At 38.2% G+C, this 21389-nt stretch overlaps 1 protein-coding gene across 2 annotated transcripts in view; it reads right to left on the bottom strand.

Moving 5' to 3' along the window:
- Window positions 1-873: 873 nt before the first annotated feature.
- The window catches only part of LOC124622732 (UDP-glucosyltransferase 2-like), a 139291-nt gene continuing 118775 nt past the window's right edge, over window positions 874-21389 (bottom strand). For both annotated transcript variants that reach the window (XM_047148525.1, XM_047148532.1), the window contains 3 exons: window positions 18742-18964; window positions 9528-9747; window positions 874-1302 (listed from right to left, as the gene is read on the bottom strand). In XM_047148525.1, coding sequence (XP_047004481.1) covers window positions 1026-1302; window positions 9528-9747; window positions 18742-18964 — 720 coding nt within the window. In that variant the 3' untranslated portion in view covers window positions 874-1025. The remainder of the gene's footprint in view (window positions 1303-9527; window positions 9748-18741; window positions 18965-21389) is intronic.

The raw sequence follows: 21389 nt of genomic DNA, 5'->3' as shown, positions 1-21389 counted from the left end.
GGCTCATAACCTCGTAGTTCCAAGACAAATGGAGCTACAGGCAAAAATGTATTTTTTCCAGTCCCTGGCGTGCAGGCATATAGGCTGCCCTGTACAACATGTGGATTGTCTTTAAGTAGTATCAGGCTACCTTAGCACCCTGCTTTGCAGTGAAGCCTACACATCAGGTACAAGAAACAGTTTTAAGTCCCCAACGCGTAGGCTGCCCTGCACAAGTGGCATGTTATGGGGGTATCATATAGGCCTGCTTTATCGACCTCCTTTTCAAGGGCTGCATGTGTAGATGTGCACGTGTGCAGAGAGGTATGGTTGACGAGATGGATAATGAGATAGGGATAATATGAGATAGACAGAGAAAAGGGGGAGGAGGAGATGGACAGACGGGGTGTGGTGGCGATGGACAGAGGGAGGAGGAGATGGAGATGTACATTGAGAGGGGGAAATGCAGGAGGCAGATCCAAGAGGCAAAGGGTTGATGGGCAGGTGGAAAAGGAAGAGGACTAGGAGGATATGGACAGAGGAAGGTGAGAAGGATTTAGGCAGATGTATGAGGGATCAATGTGGTTGGAGAGAGGGCCAGAGGAGATGGAGAGAGAGAGAGTAGGTAGGAGTAGATGGACATACAGAGTTGAATAAGATGAGCAGAGAGCTGGGAGGGAGGAAGAGGTTATGTCTGCAATATACGGGTTGAATGTGTATACTGTGAGGGGGGAGGGGGGCAAGGCTAAAATGGGTGGAGGGACAGTGAGGAAGAGTGAGCTTCCATTCTTTTGATGGTGCACTTTCCAGATGTTATAGTCTGTTTTAAGAATAACTGGAGATAGGTGAAGAAATCTTTTACTGGAATGATACTGAAGTACAGTGAACAAAAAATAATATGAAATACTTTATTACAACAGTAATAATATTTTTAAGTAACAGTTTTACAGGATGTAGTTTATAACTACAAATATTACACATAAATAGTGGAAATACAGGTACATTTGGTAGATAAATAGGAACTTGTTTATTTAAGTGTGTACACATTAATGACTTTTTAATTTCTTTATCGATGTAATCATTGCTGCCAGCTTACGTAACCTAGCATATAAAATGAAAAAGATGACTGATGCAATAGCAGCAATTACACACAGCACATCAATAAGCCACAGCTGCCAGAAGTTGAAGTCAAGTGATGGGCTGCGCATGTGACGTGTCCCGTTGTGGCGGAGCACATACTCCAACCACCATATTGCTCGATCCAGTGATGGCGCTTGGTGCTCACGATAGATGACAGACAACTGCTGCATGTTTTCCTTGTAGCTGTGCACAGGGAGAACTGTTTTACTTTTATAGGACAAACGCTTAGATTTTTATTGTCCGTGCAAGAACATTGTATAATTCAGCGAACATTATTTACTCATCAGCAAATCTTTAGACTGAAATATGGCACATTATTTATTGGAATTATAAGGGCAGCAATACTCCATAACTGAGTTGGTGTAAGTTGATCCCTGAGAGCTGCAGTGGGCTGGGTGTAGCAGCTTCATTTGCCCACCTCAATTAATCACATAAAGCCATTTTGTAAATGTCTCTATGACAATGCCTCAGTTTTGTCACATTTCTATAAATGGCTACTGTTTCCATCTGCAACCATTTGCACTTCACAGTTGAAAGCTAACAGCTGTCCAGCTAGCTGTCAGGGATCATCTTATGTCAACTCAACTATTGGATTTGTAACAAGAAGCTAAAATTAACACCCAGTGTTGCTTCCAAGTTACTTACTTATCTTATTTTGCATATTTAACGTGATCTGATTAGGGCCATGAACCCCTCTGTCACATCAGACTAGCATTTCACACCTATAGTACTTTAAGAAATAGTGATTTAATATGACAAATACTTTCAAAATTATTTTAATGTCTATAGTGACAAAGTAAGTAAGTATACTGACTTTGATCAGTTAATATGGCAGTACTTGTATTACTGATACCGCTAATAGTGGTGGTGGTGGTGATGGTTGTGATAATGATGATGATGATAATTATAGTAATAGAAATAATAATAATAAGAATAATAATAATGATACTGGCAGATATAAAAAGAATGTATAAGTGTACAAAAAAAGATGTTTTCTTGTATAGCAAGTCCTGGGGAAAGGAAATTTAAGGAGATTGCACCAGTTAAGTATACTGGGAAATGAGGAAGATCTGACTGGAAAGAAGAATGGACAAGGGTAATGAGTGCATACAGAGGCAAGGTAATCATTATTGTTGCCTTAGTAAGTATGTTATTAACTGTCTTCTGAAGCTAGGGTTGTTATTCAGTTCTCTAATATACTGCTGAAGGTTATTCCAGAGTCACATTCCTGCTACTGAAAAGGATTTCAAGAAAGTTCTGGAATGATGGAGTGGAACAGAAAGGATTTTACTCCGATGGGACTGTGTGTTTCTGCCATGTTTCTGTCACGTTGTTCAGACAAGAGGAGAGATACGGGGGATAGTGTATGTGCATAAGACAGTTGAGAAGATAGAGGGTACAGAAATCTCTGCACACAGCCAAATAGCTGTGCATATATTGGCGAAATGTGGTCAAAGAGTCAAACACCACAGATATAACAAACACAGGCACTCATAATCCAGGTGCCATGAGTTTTCCTAAGGAAGGTCTTGCAGGATAACATCACTGTAATCAGTGATTGTAAATATGAGTGTTTGTACAATTTTCTTTTCAGGTCAAGAGGGAAGAGCTTCTTATATTTTTGTAGCGCATGGAGTGACACTGATGCCTTCTTGCACACTGCAGTTATGTGCTCGATCCAATCTACACTGGAGAGCCAAAGAAACTGGTATATCTGCCTAATAACATGTAGGGCCCATGTGAGCATGCAGAAGTACCACAACATGATGTGACATGGACTCAACTAATGTCTGAAGTAGTGCTGGAGGAAATAGACACCATGAATCCTGCAGGGCTGTCCATAAATGCGTAAGAGTACGAGGGGGTGGAGATCTTTTCTCAACGTACATTGTAAGTCATCCCAGATATGCTCAATAATATTCACATCAGGGAAGCTTTGTGGTCAGCTGAAGTGTTTAAACTCTGAAGAGTATTCATGGAGCCACTCTGTAGCAATTCTGGATGTGTGGGGTGTTGCATTGTCCTGCTGGAATTGTCCAAGTCTGTAGGAATGCACAATGGACATGAATTGATGCAGGTGATCAGACAGGATGCTTACATATGTGTCACCTGTCAGAGTCATATCTAGATGCATCAGGAGTCCCATATCACTCCAAGTGCACATGCCCCACACATTACAGAGCCTCCACCAGCTTGAGCAGTCCTCTGCTGACATGGCTGACATACGGGGTCCAAGGATTCAGGAGGTTTCCTCCATACCTGTACATGTCCATCCAGTCAATACAATTTGAAACAAGACTTGTCCGACCAGGCAACATGTTTCCAATCATCAACAACTCAAAGCTGGTGTTGACGAGCCCAGGCAAGGTGTAAAGCTTTGTATCATGCAGCCATTAAGGGTACAGAAGTGGACCTTCAGCTCCAAAAGAGCATTCAATGATGTTTTGTTGAATGGTTCACACACTGACACTTGTTGATGGCCCAGCATTAAAATCTGCAGCAGTTTGCAGAAGGGTTGCACTTCTGTCACATTGAACAATTCTTTTCAGTCATCATTGTCCAAATCTTGCAGGAACTTTTTCCAGCAATGTCATAAATTTGATGTTTTATTGGATTATTGATATTCACAGTACACTTATGAAATGGTTCACAGTACACTTATGAAATGGTCGTTCAGAAAAATCCCCACTTCATTGCTACCTTGGAGATGCTGTGTCCCATTGCTCATATGCCAACTATAAAACGAAATTCAAACTCACTTAAATCTTGATAAACTGCCATTGTAGCAGTGGTAAGTGATCTAACAACTGCACTGGACACATGTTATCTTATATAGGCATTGCCGACCTCAGTGCCGTATTCTGCCTGTTTACATATCTCTGTGTATGAATACACATGCCTATACCACTTTCTTTGGTGCTTCGGTGTACTATTACTCCTATACTCTTTGCTGAAGGAGAGAAGTTGATATTTATTGCATTTACGGTTAAAGATGTTCGTGATTCCCAATATTTCAGGCTAATGAGCCTAGATTTACCAACCAGTACCACTTGGGTTTTGGACGAGTTGAGCTTGAACCCTATATCCTGCACCCATTTTGATGGCGAACACAGGTTGGTATTGAGATTCTCTATAGCTTTCTTCAGGGTTATTGGTTTTTCACTTAGACAACTAAAGATCATCAGTGTACATATGGTATTTGCATTGGGGCAAAACTGATGAAACGTCATTGACGTTCAATGAAAAGGATATAGAACCTAATACCAAACCCTGGGGGACACCTGACAGTACCTGCCTCCACTGTGACTTTATAGTGACAGACATGACACTCTGCTGGCCATATGTCAGGAATGAGCAAAATCATTGCACTGCACTTGGTGAGCAATTTAGGCTGCTAAGTTTGGCACATAAAATGTTGAAGTTGACAGTGTCAAAGGCTTTGTGAAATTAAGAAACACATGATAGTCACCTCTTTTGCATCCTTGGCAAGATCCAAGTCATCTCTTATCTTTATTAAGGCACATGTTGTGCTGCAATGCTAACTGAAAGCTGATTGGTATTCATCTGGTAGTGTGTTCATAGTTAGGTAATGTGTTAGTTAGTCATAGATTATATATTTTAAGACCTTGGACAGTGCAAAAATAATGTAATTAGATCAATAATCAGGGGGTGCTGTGTCAATGTTCTTTATGGATAGTGGTGTAACTAGTCCCTGTTCCAGTCCTCAGGGAAAATGCTTGCAGTTAAGAAGTGGTTGTAGATATCTGTTACAGTGGGCAGTACTGATTCAATGAAAGCTTCGTAATTTGGGCTGTGATGCTATTGTGTCCGGTAGATGTTGATCTGATATACAAAATGGGTTTTTAGATGGTATTGCAAGTAACATGCTTTTCATAGAATTTTTCATGGTTTCTGTCACCTGTACCCATGAAATAATCAATGAGTCCCTGTTTTATTTGTGGTTCTAGGTAAACTTATGTATGAACAATGTAATATACATGCTTTAGAACTTTCTTCCTTGTTCCTTTGTCCTTAGACTTTATTGTCTACCAGCATGTAACTCAGCACATCATTTGTTGTTCTGTCAACCGACATGTATGCTATTGAGAATTATGTATCCTGGCCTCTTCATTTAATGGAAACAAAGAACTAAATACAAATATCTCACCATATTTCTTATCCTCACTGAAACATATACTTATATTCTAAGAACAGCTATTTGGTCAGGCAGGAGAGGATGGGTAGTGTTGACCCTCTAAGAAACTGCTCAATAGTACAATTCAAAGACATTAAATTTTATGTTTAAGACTTTAATTTAGTAGTTGGTCTTTCTAAATGCTACTGATTTATCAACACTGCTGTAAATATCTTACTCATTGTAACCAAGGCCCATGGTTGCAAACAAGTTACATACATTTCCAAATAAATGAAAATTTGTTGCTTTTACCTAACAAACAGTTCAACCAGCAATGAAGTTATGGCCACCTTTTCTCTATATAAATACTGAGAAGTCACCAAATTTTATTGAAAATTTCTTAAAGATTCAGAGTTTTTGGCTAAAGGAGTATAGCATACATCTGAATTAAAAATGAAGCATTAAAGTAATGGACAAAAACAAAGAGAATTTCAGAAATAAATGCAAAAGATTAAAGTTTAATGTTCTGTTAAGAGTGATTGATGTGGGAAACTTGTTGTGGTCTTTTCACAGGAAACATCCTAACATTCATCCAGATTGCATTAGAAAAACTATGGGAAACCCAAATATGGCTGACCAGATGTAAGATCAGTGTTTTTACCAGCACCGCAGCTTGCTTAATTACTTGAGTAAAATACTTTTCGGTATGATGCTGCATCACACTGTGAACTAAAGTGACATACGAGTCACTGTTTAACCAGCTTTCAGTGGTCTTCTGAACATTGAAACAGCTCTGATTACCATATACATGGTGTCTCAATTCATATGTCATGTGGCAATCCATGAACCCTTCTAAGACATAATTGCTCTATTCAGAGAGCATCTGAGAAGTAATGAAAAGCATGGAGGGAACATACAGAAGGCTGTTGCTTGTATTACACTGCAGATGATTGGCAACCAATAGAGAATTTTGCACTTGTTACCAGAAGCAATGTCTCCTACTGACAATCATTGATCCAAAATGACTGTATCTCAAGGCTGTATGTTTATATGTTTTCACCTGTCTCTTAAGGACCTGCCACTCACTAGATATATACAAATGCCATGGCTCATGGAAAATCACATTGCCTGCAAAATTCTGACCCACTGTGTCCCTTCTGCATCCTTCTGAAAGGAACCATTCTTACATTAGCCTTACGTAAAACTTAAATTGGGATTTCCATACAGAGATTCAAACTGCTGTCCTCCTAAACCCAAGTCTAGCATCTTTCTACTGGGCTACTTCTCTTAGTCAACTGAAGCGCTAGTTCTCCTGTTATCACATTCAGTTGCTCATAATCTGAATGTCACCTTCATATGCTTTCCATTGTGTTGTTAAAAAATCTTGAATGGTGCAAAATTAACAGATTATTTGTTTCAGTAATCCATGGATGGCACAGTTGTGGATAATTCTTGCTTTTTGGATGCCAGTATGAAACAAAGATATTTTGGTGTAATTACATGCTCAAAAGAGGAGAGGTCAGTTAGCGGTTTAACCATCTTTCTTAGAAGTACTACCTTACAGATGTGGCCAGATAAGTTACAGGCTTTCATGACCAGTGTCAAGTTTAATATAATCCTTTTGGGTATAATACCACTGCATACTATAAGAATGAAATAAAGTAAAATTAAAACAACCATTTGATCAACTTTCAGTGGTCTTCTTTAGGGCCCTAAAACTATTTATTTTATTCCATTTTCATGGCTTGATGCAGCATTACTCTCAAAAAGATTTTATTTATGGTGACACTCGCTGTTGCATCAATATTCAGCATTATTCTAAATTAGTTACTTATAAGTAACAGTATATAATTTTGAAACCACGGACTGATTGTTATCTCAGAGCTCTTCAGACCTTGCATTGTGTTCTCAGTTTTTTATCATATGCTTCCAGATGTCATGCCATTTGCTCATTATTTGGAAACAATGCATGATTGCACTAACAATGGAGATGTATACTGGTAAGAAGATGCTTCAAAATGGAGTATCATGAAGCTCTGCCTTGGGTAAGGACTATGAAAGCATGGTATGATCAGTTTGTGGAAACAGTTTTTGCACCCCTCGATAGAAAGGTCAATGTCACCCACAGGCAGCAGGCTCTTGCACATCTGGAGAGAAATGTTGTTGCTGTTGTTGTTGTTAATGTTATGGTCTTCAGTCCTGAGACTGGTTTGATGCAGCTCTCCATGCTACCCTATCCTGTGCAAGGTTCTTCATCTCTGAGTACTACTGCAACCTACATCCTTCTTAATCTGCTTAGTGTATTCATCCCCTGGTCTCCCTCTGCAATTTTTACCCTCCAAGCTTCCCTCCAATACTAAATTGGTGATCCTTTGATGAATGTGTCCTACCAACCGATCTCTTCTTATAGTAAAGTTGTGCCACAAATTCCTCTTCTCTCCAATTCTATTCAGTACCTCCTCATTAGTTACATGATCTACCCATCTAATTTTGAGCATTTTTCTGTAGCACCACATTTTGAAAGCTTCTATTCTCTTCTTGTCCAAACTATTTATCGTCCATGTTTCACTTCCATACATGGCTACACTCAATACAAATACTTTCAGAAAGGACTTCCTGACATTTAAATCCATACTCGATGTTAACAAATTTCTCTTCTTCAGAAATGCTTTCCTTGCCACAGCCAGTCTACATTTTATACCTTCTCTGCTTCGACCATCCTCAGTTATTTTGCTCCCCAAATAGCAAAACTCATCTACTACTTTAAGTGTTTTCTATTTCCTAATCTAATTCCCTCAGCATCACCTGATTTCATGCGACTACAGTCGATTATCCTCGTTTTGTTTTTGTTAATGTTCATCTTATATCCTCCTTTCAAGACACTGTCCAGTCCATTCGACTGCTCTTCTAGGTCCTTTGCTGTCTCTGACACATGATATATCTAATGTGTAACAAGAGGAAGCCCCATGGAGCATTTGTAGAAAGGAACTTGATGTTCTGTCAGTTTCAGAACAGAGAATAAATTACGTCAGGTAAGTAAATCTCCTGTCTTATTTAATCCTACTTGTAGATACATAATTTTGAATATTGTGGATGCTGAATGATTTTGATAGACATCATAAGGAGTAAACCAAGTTTTTGGAAATGCTTAATATGAAAGATACCAGGCAATTGAATGATGGATGGTAAGAAAATTTCAGTATAGTTTTGAAATGTAAATATCTTGAAAAGAAAAATAAGATGAACGCCACAAAATAAAAACAAAGGTAATGGAATGTGGTCGAATTAATTCAGGCAATACTGAGGGAATTAGATTAGGAAATGAGACACTAAAAGCAATAGATGTGTTTCCTGTCTGGGCCACCAAAAAAAACTGATGTTTGCCACAGTAGAGTGGATGTGAAATGGCAACTGCCAATTCCAAAAAAAGCACATCTGAAAAAGAGAAATGTGTTAACATATCAGAATGCACTACTGTACAGAACTGAAAAGTGGATGATTAGTGGTTCAGATAAGAAGAGAATAGAAGTTTTCAATGTGATTCCACAGAAGAATGCTGAGGGTTAGATGGGTAGATCAAGCACCTGTAACTAAAGAAAGGGGGTATTGAATAAAACTATGGAAAAAAGAAATCTAATGGCACAACTTGATTAAAAGGGGTGGTTAGTTGATACGATACATCCTGAGATACAATGGAGGGAAATGTGATGGTTAAGAATTGTGGAGGGAAACCAAGGGATTAATACAATAACAAGATTCAAATTAATGCAGGTTGCAGTAGTTACTGAGATATGAAGAGGCGTTCACAGGATAGAGTAGCATGGAGAGTTGCATCAAACCAGTCTTTTGTCTGAAGACTACAACTACAATAATAATAACAACAGCAGCAACAAAGTATGGAAAACAAGATTTACAATGGGAAACCTCCATTACACTAAGTCAAGTAAACCAATAGAAATATAATAATAGTATCTACAAGAAAATAAAGAGAGAGAGAGGAATAAAACAGTAATGATCACTAAGTATGCTTGCTTTGAACTGGCCTTGTGATTGGCAGTGCAGTAAGAGAGGATAAGAAAAATACTTTCACTCTACAAGATGAATTATTGATTACGCTCATGGTACTCATGGGGATGAAATGAAGAGGAAAGTTTAAAACTAATCATGAAAAAAGGTTGTTGCAAATGATCCTATTGAATGAAAACACGGAAAGAAAGAGAAGTATTTGTTAATAATTAGAGTGATCAGTGCATACAAGATACCTCATACATACCTAGACTCTTCCAAAACAGTCTTGATTGCATGTAGCAGTGATTCCTTTGTGAGATATTTGACATCAAGACGTATGCCTATGCCTGAAGCAGCCATCTTAGCAACATTGAGGGGCTGGTCACCAAGGAAAGGGATACCTACTGTGGGCACACCAAAGTATGCTGCTTCATTCATGCTCTGTAGTCCTCCTTGCGTCACAAACACACGCACATTAGGGTGAGCTGTGAACAAATAAACTGTATTTTAGTATTAAACAGATTTAGCTATTTAGCCAGACCTCAGAGTGTTATACTGCTAGGGGAAGTCAAAGGTAACAGAATATGAGCAGAAAGTTACTGATATTTCATGTCTTAGGCTTGGCCAGTTAACATGTCATGAAGAAAAGGGAGTGAAGATCTTCTGAATTCATTAAAACAGTAGCAGCCTGTAGCACTGTCTGCACACTAAACTGTAATACTTTTACTTTATTTATACTGCCTGTAACATGATAGATGAATACTATTATTATTTGTTATAGTATTGAGGACAAGAAGGACCTGTACTGGAGTATTGGACAGGCTTGGGCTTGTGACCAGGTTAATAACAACAGTTCTGCTAAGAGCACCTGAAATATTAAACTAGCTGATAGTTCTTGAGTAATGGTGCCAAGAAGAGATAACAGTGGAAATGAAGTACAAACATTCCTATATGGCTGTATATTGGGTCAAACTGGTAACAGGCAACAAATATTCTTTTCTGACACACTCAGAAGAGTGATCTGTACCATGGCCTGAAATTGTGCAGTTCTAGGGATTGTACTGATTGTGCAATATTGAATACCAACAATAATAATTTTTATTATTCAATTCAAATATTTCTAGGGAAAGATTTCTCACAATTTTCAAAAGACTTAGTCCAGAGTAGAATGGTTGGTTGGTTGATTTGGGGAAGGAGACCAGACAGCGTGGTCATCGGTCTCATGGGATTAGGGAAGGATGGGGAAGGAAGTCGGCCGTGCCCTTTCAGAGGAACCATCCCGGCATTTGCCTGGAGCGATTTAGGGAAATCACGGAAAACCTAAATCAGGATGGCCGGACGCGGGATTGAACCGTCGTCCTTCCGAATGCGAGTCCAGTGTGCTAACCACTGTGCCACCTCGCTCGGTGAGAGTAGAATGGAATAGAATAGAATGGAATAGAAGTTTATTGTCTCTTAACATACAGTTTCAAGCCATTGACTTAATTCACAGGAGACTTGTCAAAACACAAAAACTAGTTTCCAATTTTCTTTATAATATCAGCAATATAGTATATGATACTGTATAATTAATTAATTAAGCAATTAATAATTTTTATTCAAAAGTAACAAATTTTTAAAAGTTAACAGTCCTAATACTTGCTCTCTGTGAGCATACAAGCTGTGGCGGGAGATTAGAGTCGCAATTTCCTGCTGCAGAGGATGTGGCTGGTGGTTGCCACAGAGCCGTGGCAAGCGGCTAGAATCTATGCAACCATGGAAAAACCCAAGCGCTTGGCAGGGGCATGTATGAGCATGTTTTCGCGCTTGGAGGAATTTATATTCCAGAGAAAAATTGATAAAAACAGAAGTAAGAGTGACACGGAGGTGTGAGTTGACACTCATGGACAGAAAAATATGTAAAGCTAAATTATCTAGAAACACCGCGAAAATATATAATAGCATAAAAGTTATTGTTCTCTTAAAAATTGTAAATTTATGAAGGTTCAAAAGCAAATATTTTGGCAATGCTTTGGCCAATTAATATAAACAAAGTGTTTACAGATGCGGCTAGTACAGCTGCATCGAGCAATCATAGCAATCATAAATAAACAAATAAAAATACATACTTAATCACTCATATACCTCATTAAACTTTAGAATGCTGCCACTAGTTTCGTCTCCTTATTTATTACCAGCCTCTCTGTCGAATCCCATATTCTGACCTCTCGTTCAAAAATGATACTTATTCAGCTAAATGAACAACATTGTTTCGTACGTAGGTGTATAATGCGTACAAGGAATACTAAGGGTCAGATTATGGTGCCAATAAGCTTGGATAATTTTGGGGAAGATGAAGTTAGTCTTCCAAAGGGATTACTGATAGCCATGTTAGAGGTTATGGAAGAGGAAGAATATAGAGGATTATAGGATACAAGGTAGACTAGAGCGAATGGTCAACAAATCTGCATTGTGAGAAAAAGTGAAGCATCTTAAGGGTAAAGATAGATCATTAATGGAATTAGTGTTATAATGATATAAGGATTCGTGCAATCCACAAGGAATGTTACCTGCTACACCAGCCATACAGCATATAATACTAACAGGCAATCATTCACCAATGTTTAGAGACAGTGTTCGGTACCTAAGCATTTACAACCTTTAGTAGAGCAATCTGTGGGTCAGCTGTTATCAGACAGGATAATAGAACATGGTGATATCCATGGTTTGTGAGTATAGTAATTGTATTAAAAATGTCATGAGATGGAACAAAGAAATACTGGTTTGCTGTGACTATAGATTCATAAATGAAAAAACAGTAACAGATGTATACCCGGTCCCTAATATTGCTGAATGTTGAAAATTTAGGTTAGTGAATGTTCTTTCCAATTCTAGATTTAAGAAGTTAATATCATCAAATTGAGGTACATACTGTCGACAGACATAAAACAGGATTTACCACATCTTCGGGTCGCTACCACCATTATAGGATGCCTTTTGGATTGAAAAACATGCCAGGTATGTTTCAACATTTATTAGATGGAATCCTCAGAGGTTTAAAACCAAACAGATACATGGTCTATCTAGATGATATAACTGTATTCAAAAAAGGCCTGAAAGGGCATGTTCAGCATTTGGAGATGGTGTTTGGCAGGTTGAAAAGGCTTGACTTATGCTTTGTATTGAAAAGTGTCACTTTTCACAATCACAAGTGAACTATGAGGGGCATATAATTAGCCAAGAGGGACTAAAGACAGATCTGTACCTTACATAAGCAGTACCTTGCTTTCTGGTCCCTCAGACAGTTAAACAATTACAATCTTTCCTTGGATTCAACAAATTACCGCAGAACATTCATGAAGGGGTTTTCTGAAGTGACACAACCACTAAAAAAACTACTGTGAAAACATGTTGCGTTTGGCTGGGCATTTGAGTATCAGACAGCATTTCAAAATTTAAAAGATATATTAACATCAGATCCAGTTTTGAATTTTCCATATTTAACAAAATATTTCTTATTGTTGTGTGATGCAAGTTGTACAGCTTTAGGAGCAGTTCTGGGCAAATCAGGGGTGGGGAAGAATGCCCATTTGCTTATGCACCTTGTCAGCTTAATAAGGCTGAGCAAAATTATTCTCCTACTGAAAAGGAGATGTTGATACTAATATACGATATTTCTTATTTTTGATGGTATCTATATGGACTTAAGTTCAAAGTGATTACTGATGATGTGATTTTAAAATGGCTACTTGGGTTAAAAGATCCTTCAAGTCATCTTACAAGATGGGCTTTGAAACTAAGTGAATTTTAATATAATGTAATCCACAAACTGGGTGTTAAACATGCAAATGCTGGTACACTTTGTAGGAATACTGCAAGTCTCTGGATTTGATCTGAAAGGTCTGAAGAGAGAAAAAGCAAATTATAGTGAGTATCAGTTATGTTGCAAACAGTCACAGCTTGTCATACAAGATGGGATATTGTGTAGATCAATCAAGTGTGGACCATATGGTGTAGTTCCAGCAGCTTTGTGGGCGGAAGTATTACTGCAAGTATGTGACCATATGTTAACTGGTCAAGGAAATAAAAGGACAATGGCTAGAAGAGTAACAGAAAAGTTCTGGTGGAGGACAAATTGTGCTGATTTTCAGCAGTATGTCAAGAACTGTATTCCACATGCACAACATATGGATCTATGTCATCAAAAGATACAATTAGAAAGAATACCTGAGTCTGATTACTTATTTAAAATGAAAGGAGCCAATGTTTTTGGATCATTTCAAGGAGTCACTCAGGTAAAAAGTATGCATTAACAATTATTGAACACTTCTCTAGGTATTTAGTAATGATAGCAATACCAGAACAGAAAGTGAGCACAGCAACTCTCACTATGATATATCATTAGATACTTAAATTTGGGGTACTGCAAGAGATTATTATGGATCAAGGGACAAATTTCATGTATGATCACATTAAGCAGTTGTGTCACTTACTGAAAGCTAAGAAATTATGTGCAAGTCCATTCCACCCACAGGCAAATGGTCACATGGAAAGAGTTCATAGGAATATATCAAAGATGCTAAGCTATTATGTGAATTCTCTACATCTAGACTGGGATGTGTTTTTAGATTTTGTGGTGAGTGCCCACAAGTCAAAAACTCACACATGAACTGGATTATCACCTTACAAAGTTTTGTATGGATACAAGATGCCATCTCCGTTTGATGTGATTCAACAAAAGTAAGAAAAGAAGCCTAGAAAAAGGTAAACTGGACCAACACAAAAGTACTAGAACTTCAAGAGTGTGTGGGGTTAAGTAAGAGGAATTTACCATTGTATTGAATAGGTCAATGAATCTTACTTGAGAATGCTTACATTCTAAAGGGTAAGCCAAAAACGTTTTTGAAGAAGTTTCAGGTCCTTACCAGATGGTCAAAGTAAAGTTACCTGTAAACTTAAATTTACAATTACCAAAATGAATTTCAGCAGTTCATATCAGTAGAATTAAACCTTTTCAAGGAGCCATAAAATTTATTAGAGGAGAGTGGTATGTTGCATGGCAACCTTGTACAAGGCAGCAAAGAGTTAAAATTTTCTAAGTACCAGAGCAAAGCTACATTGTTTACGTTATGGCAGCATTGAAACAAGGTAGGTGTGAAGAATAACATTTCACCACCAGGTGTGGCACTTCTAGTGAGCTAGACATTGGACCTCAGCAGAAATGTGGAAGGCAGGGCAACTAGACAGGATCACATCACCTTCATTACATGTTGAAAGAAACGCTGCTGCTAATACAACAATGCATGCCAAGAGCTTTTACAAACCAGTCTTATACTACAACAAACTCTTTAAGCAAGCATGGCTGAGTGAGAATCACTGGCACCTTTGTAATAGCGAGATCTATGTTGTCATGACAAGGGATTCAGGTAAACATTATCCACTACTTAGCTGCATAAAAACCTTAGCACTTTAACTTGTAAGGCAGTTTGTCAGACTGATTGATGGCATTGTTATGTTTGCACTCCATTCCCTGATTTCAGTAAAGTGACATCTGGCACAAGTCTGCTTTAGATTTCCTGCATGCTACTGAGGGATAACAGCTGCTGTGGGGAGAGATGGTTACCTTGCCTTAATCACCAGTCGCAGAGTTCAACACCACAGTCTGCCACTGACAGAGATGGGTGGATATAGGCATTCTTCCTATTCATCCTGGCTCAGGACACTAGCATTTGTGATACTTCAGTGGGTGGGCCAGGGCGTACCTAATCAGCAGGCCAGGATCATCTTATTACATGTGTACATGACAACCCTCATCATGGTTCAACAGATGATGAAGAATGACCAAGAGTGGGGTATGGAACAGAGCATCTCCCAAACCAGCATGTGTTAAATTCAACACATGCACCTCCTTCTCATGGCTGCAGCATCATGATACGGTGAGTGCCAAAACCACCATGTGTGGCAACTATCCTAGCAGCAGGTGATGAGGAATGGGTGTACAGCATCGGCTACTTTGAGTGGACTTGAGGCTGCTTATGATGCAATACCTTGATAGACATCGACAGCCAGTGTCAACAGCTGGTTAAGACACAGCTTGTAACATAAGGAAATAAACAACTAATTCTGAATCTTCTTTCACTGTGCTTACTGGTGATAACAGTTCACCACCTTTCTTCTGAGAGAAACTGTCAAGGAGTGAATTGGAAGATTATCTCCTGACACAGAACCACCTCTACTTCTGCCCTCCCAACAGTCGCCTCTTACATATGACCCCATTTATGCAAGGGGAAAACCTTTAATGCTGTACCATTTTTGTTTCTGCAGAAGAATTTTATGATCTACACAGTCAAAAGCATTACCAATATCACAGAAAATGTAACAGGGTAATTTTTGTTGTTTGGCTCTATGAGAAATATGTTTGTGAAATCATACATTGCATTCTCAGGAAAGAAGCCTTTACAAAAGCCAGACCGACCTGTTATTAAAAAACTTGGTTCAGTATTCTGCTGTAAGTTGCTTTCTCAAAATTTTTGAGGACATATGAAGGTGTGAGATCAGTCTGTAATTAGAAAACAGTTGCTTATCTCAACATCTGTATGTTGTTGTTATTACTGTGTTCTTCAGTCTTTTATAAAATACTCTTTGACTCAAGGGTGGTGTTACCAAATAAGGCAAGATTTTGGTACTTTAGTTGAGATATTATTGCAGCCAGAAGAGTACTATTTTTTAGTGATGTAATGATTCTTGTGACCTCTGTAACAGATGAGTTGGCAAAACTGCTGTATAGTGGTTAGTATGCATTATCTCTGGAAGTAAGCTTATTGCCTGTGCTTTTTATGTCTGTCAGCTATTGCTCGCAAGAATTTAAGTAACCAATTATTTTAATTTTGCATCATCTGTCTCATTGTTACAGCCATTTAGGGTTTCGTTATCATTTGTCTTGCAGAGTTTATTGGGGTAGTGTCTAATAATGTTCAAACTGCCCTCACCTTATTATTGAAATTTTGAATTTTTTGTGCATAGTGCATGGGTTTTGCCTTTTTAATGACACACTGAAGAATATTGCAATACTGCTCATAGTGCATTGAAAGTCTTGATTAGATGTAGTCATATACTATCAGGTTCTATTTCTCTGTTATAAGCATTAGCTGCCATTTATCTACATTTAAAGAGAGTTGGCATTCATTGCACCAAGTGGAAACTTTGTCCAAGTCTTTCTGCAATTCCTTACAATTGTCTAGCAACAATACTTTCCTAAACACAACAGCATAGTCTGTAAACAATCTTATAGTGTTACTGATCTATTGTGATAATTTTCTATGTGTTTTGAGAATGTTAGAGGGCCTAATATGCTTTATTGGGACACATCCATTTCTGTGGAATATTCACTGTTGAATATAATATGCTGGGTCCTATTAGTCACATATTCATGAAGCCAATCATGTATTTTTGAAGGTACTCCATATTATTATATCTTGATTATTAGGTGATAGTGTGATATGGTATAAAATGTATTCCAGAAATCTAGGAAGACAGAATCTACCTGCTCACTTTGTAAAGGAACACCCTCCTCTAGCATTACTTTTCCTCAACAGGAGTAGTCGATACCAAAAATAATTTTGAGTTTTTGAACAGGTTAATATTATCTCAACTGTTTTTCTAAACAACTGCATATGTTTTTGTACACAATGTATTTTGTTTCAGGCTAAAATGTATAAAAAGAAATTACTGTATTTTTTTTGTTACAATTGATATGTGCTAGCTTTGAATGTACAGTTAAAATTACTTTTCTTTTAGAAATATTTTAAATTACGAAATATTCAGCCCACTTAAAATTTCTATTATTAATCACACAATCTAATACAAATATGAAATTTATTTCTGGATTAACTTATCAAATAGTGGTATAGAAATTAATAAAAAGTCACTTCTCAAGAAAATTTGTAAACTCTTTGGGATATTGTTAGTACCACAGAGTGGATTAGTAGAGGGCATGCCTCTGATGTGATTGGACATGTTTTTAATTTTGGCAAAAACAATCTAATTTTTAGTTTTGTTGAAGTGTAAATTATAAAGAGAGTGTGATATAGAAAATTGTGAGAGAATAAAATTAATATAAAAATAGAAATTACAGCTCAGGCAATACTTCAGCATTATTTACAGCATTTGGAACCATGAGAACCTATAACTTCAAAAATTTCATATTCAAGAATCTGCCCCTAGACATGAAGAACTGGAGCCAGCTATGAGAAAAGAAGATAAGTGAAAAGTTAATTGTAAATCTTACTCCTTTTTAAGCTTATTAAAAAGTTAACTACAAAAAAGGAAACACTCAACAAATAATGTGTCAAAGGGGAGATTACAACGTGCACCTCTACTTTGCAAGATGACATACAAAAATAAAGCAAACTGTGTTTCACACAAATAGCTCTTCCTAAATATGTGCTGATTCTTTGATAGAAACTTGTTTACCTTTAGGAAGTTTTTAATGTTTGGGCTTAGAATATTTTCTAGAATCCTGCAACAATTGGACGTCAGTGGTACTGGTTTGTAATTACATGAATCAGATTTTTTAGCTTTTTTGTATATAGAGCTTACTTGCACTCTTTTCCAGTTACCTGGAGCTATTCACTGCAGTAGATTTCGTCAGTAAATATGAGCTATGAAATGAGCTAATTCTGTGACATATTCCATGTAAAATGTAACAAGGATCCTTTCAGGACCTGGTACTGTACACTTTAACTAACCTTGACTTTTTTCATTACCAGTGCTGCTAATATCAATATCTCTGTTTGTGTGTGTGTCCAGTGGTTAAACATTCATGTGGTAGTATCATCACGTGTGAATATATTTTTAAATGTGGAATTTCGTTTTTCTACTTTCTGTATGCTGTCTCTATATTTTAACTATTTCTGAATTCATACAGATTCATTCCCATACACATACTTCTCTATACTCCATGGGTCAGGCCATGCCAACATCAGTATGGTAATATCCAGGTACCCTATTCAAGTGCAGACGTTCATTGGGTGGCAGAGGCATAACTACAGTCATATGCCCCTGGGACAAGAACCCAAAGTGTGGCTTCCTCTACTGACTGTCAATGTCAAAATGGAATTCTGTGTAATTCAGCTGCAATCTTTTGCATTAGTGTACTGAACTCCAAGTGCTATCCTAGTGTAAGTGCTGTTTTCCGAGACATGCTTGGATTGCTTTAGGCTATACCAAATGGTGCTTATTTTGTTTTACCATCTCTTGTTAAATAAATCCTATCTCATGACAGCATAGTCTGAAGTAGACAACACAATAAAGCTTCTGGCAGTGAGTAGTGGACCTCACATATGTATGTTACTGAAAGGCAATAGGTTGTGGGAGTGCCAATCACTGCATACTGTGTATGTCTTTGCCACAATGAAAAAAAGCCTGTTTTATTTCAGAACTATCATTTTGAATAATGCATATGTGTGTAGACAGTTGGCACAACCATGGGCAATACTCACCAAGCACATCCTGCTGTGGAAACCAATTAGAGGTGAGCACATTGGGTGGCACTTCAGGTAGCTTCCCAGTCTCCCACTTCAAGAGAATGCGCTGTGGAAGTTCACCCAGTGCTTCTATAATTGCATGCACTTTCTCCGCGGGCAGTAGGGAGCTTCGCACATTGGTACCCAGGCTGAAGTACACTGCACCTTCTTCTGCACCATCCAGGAATTCACTGACCTCCTGTACAACATACATGTCCCATAGTCTCCAACTACATTTCTGATAGTATATTTACAAAAACTATGTAACTGTATCTTACAGTTATAAAGATTGCCACAAAAGCTGTGGATAAATGTCATAAATAATAAGGATACATACAAACAGAGGCTTGTTTTCCATCCATATTATGATAATCTTTATTAAATAAGACAGGTAAAAATTTGGAAATCTCATATTAACAAACTGGATTGCTACCAGCTGTAGGTGATTCATCAGAGCCTTCCAGCAACTACACATATTGGAATGGGTGTTTTGAACTGAAAAAGAGACCACTACATGGGATGCGTTAATTCTAGTATCAAAAGAAAGCATGTTGTGATTTTGCACTAATGAATATGACTGATGTTTATGAAAATCAATGTACTCACAAAGATCCATATGCTATCAACAAGACTAGGTTGGATAACATGAGAAGCTGTGGAAGAGATTTAAAACTTTTTACAGACAGCTGGCATGCCTTACACTGCTCTGTTGAGATTAAGATGACACTGTGGTTTCAAGAAGGCATCCAGCTACAGAAATAAGTGTGAGCTCTGAGACTAAATAGTGAAGACTCATGCATTATGGATGGTGCTTAGTGGAAGAAGGTCAAGGGAAAGAATTCAGTACATTCAAATTGTCAAGAAGCAGCAATTGTACTTCACAAGTACTGTTCCAGTTCAAGAGTAGCACAATATATATCTAGGTGTGGATTCAATAAAGTCTGACAATGTGTGCTGCCTCCTCTGATACACTAGAAAGACAGACGATCACTGCATCCATCAGCATACACCACTATATACACTGGTCTCTGCAAAATCGTTTTCTCACTGAAGTAATGCATGCACACTTCAAAGCCACATGTTAGCAGTGTGTTGTCATCCATTAGAGTGTGCCACAAAAGAGCAATATAGTGAACTTTCAATAGAGCCAGCCATGGTTGGGTGCCTATTTGTACACTGCAACACTGTGCTCATGCTCAGTTATTGTGTTATTACTGCCTGCATACATTTACCTCATCTTATTGTGTTCAGTGTATGCTATGATGATTGGCATACTTGCCACATTCTAACAACACTGTACTTAAATTCTTGGTCATGTTGTGTGTCCAAGTTACAACACAATTGATGACAAGTGTGGGATTCTTCTCTGTGCAGTTTTCAGACTCTGGCTGGTCCTCCATTGTATCTGTGATGTCTGGCAGTGCTGCTAATGAGTTTTTATGCCGGCTGGTTGATCAGCAGGGGGTTATTACTGTAGCATTACAGCATCTCAGTCAACAGAAGAAGGCATTCGCCACAGTGCAACACAATCAAACCGTGGTATTGCAGATGCTTGCCTCCGTTTTGGCCAGATCAGGTCTGTCTCAATCTACATCACTTGCTGCACTATCCCAGCCATTTCCACCTTACAATGAGTCTGTCAAAGAATGGGAAGCCTACAAAAAAACAGCAGCTGCAGCATTTTCATGCATTTGGATTGACTGATGTTACCTTATACCATGCTTTCTTTTTGTCTCGATTATTGCCTTGCATGTATCTACTCCTTTGCCAACTGGACCCCCTGCAGGATCCATCTTGACTCCCTTTTGATAACATGTGTGACCTTCTTTTGAAATACTACTGTAAATGGATCAGATCATTGCCGTTGAGTTGAGTTGTACGTGTCACAAGAAACCCGAACACTCCTATAAGACTTGGGCAGCTGAGTTTCACAGTTTAAGCTGTCACTGTCATTTTGTCATTGATGTACAGAAGGAGCTGTATGCCAACAAAACAGTTCTTGATGCAATCATTTGGTTGACACACAATCATGAGGTTCATGAGAGGGCCCTTCAATATGAAAACCCCTCCCCCTCCGACATTCTGACTATAGCACAATAATTTGAGGTTTTGAGGGCTGCAGGTACTCAAACTGAATCATGGTGGGAGGCTGCAGAAGTTCAATCCACTTCCCGCTGCTGTTTGTTGGACGGTTCACGGGGACAATACGGTGGCAGTGGTCTGTGCATGAGCAAAAATTCATGATGGATGGCCCAACTCCCTGCAGCAGCAGCAAAATTCCAGTGGCTTATTTCAGATGCTCACATGGATGTCAACTGTGTATTAATAATCTCCACTGCACCCAGTAAGCTTTATATTGATGTCAAGGTTTATCAAAAGGTTTTGCACATGTAAGTCAACACTGTCGCTGCTGTGTCATTACTCATTGTACATGGACTTGGGTTCTTCCCTTCTAGCACCACTGTCATGTACATTAATCATCTGCAATAAGCAATGCTTTCCACCATTAGATAGTTTCTTGGCCCCAGGCACATAAAAATCTGTGGTTCATCCACCGACTTTTCTGGCAGTGAACAATGGTTGCACCGAAAATTTGTTTGGTTTGGACATCTTTAACCTTTTCA

The sequence above is a fragment of the Schistocerca americana genome, chromosome 1 (assembly GCF_021461395.2).
Source record: "Schistocerca americana isolate TAMUIC-IGC-003095 chromosome 1, iqSchAmer2.1, whole genome shotgun sequence".
Classification (NCBI taxonomy): Eukaryota; Metazoa; Arthropoda; class Insecta; order Orthoptera; family Acrididae; genus Schistocerca; species Schistocerca americana.
This window is presented reverse-complemented; position numbering and strand designations above follow the sequence as displayed.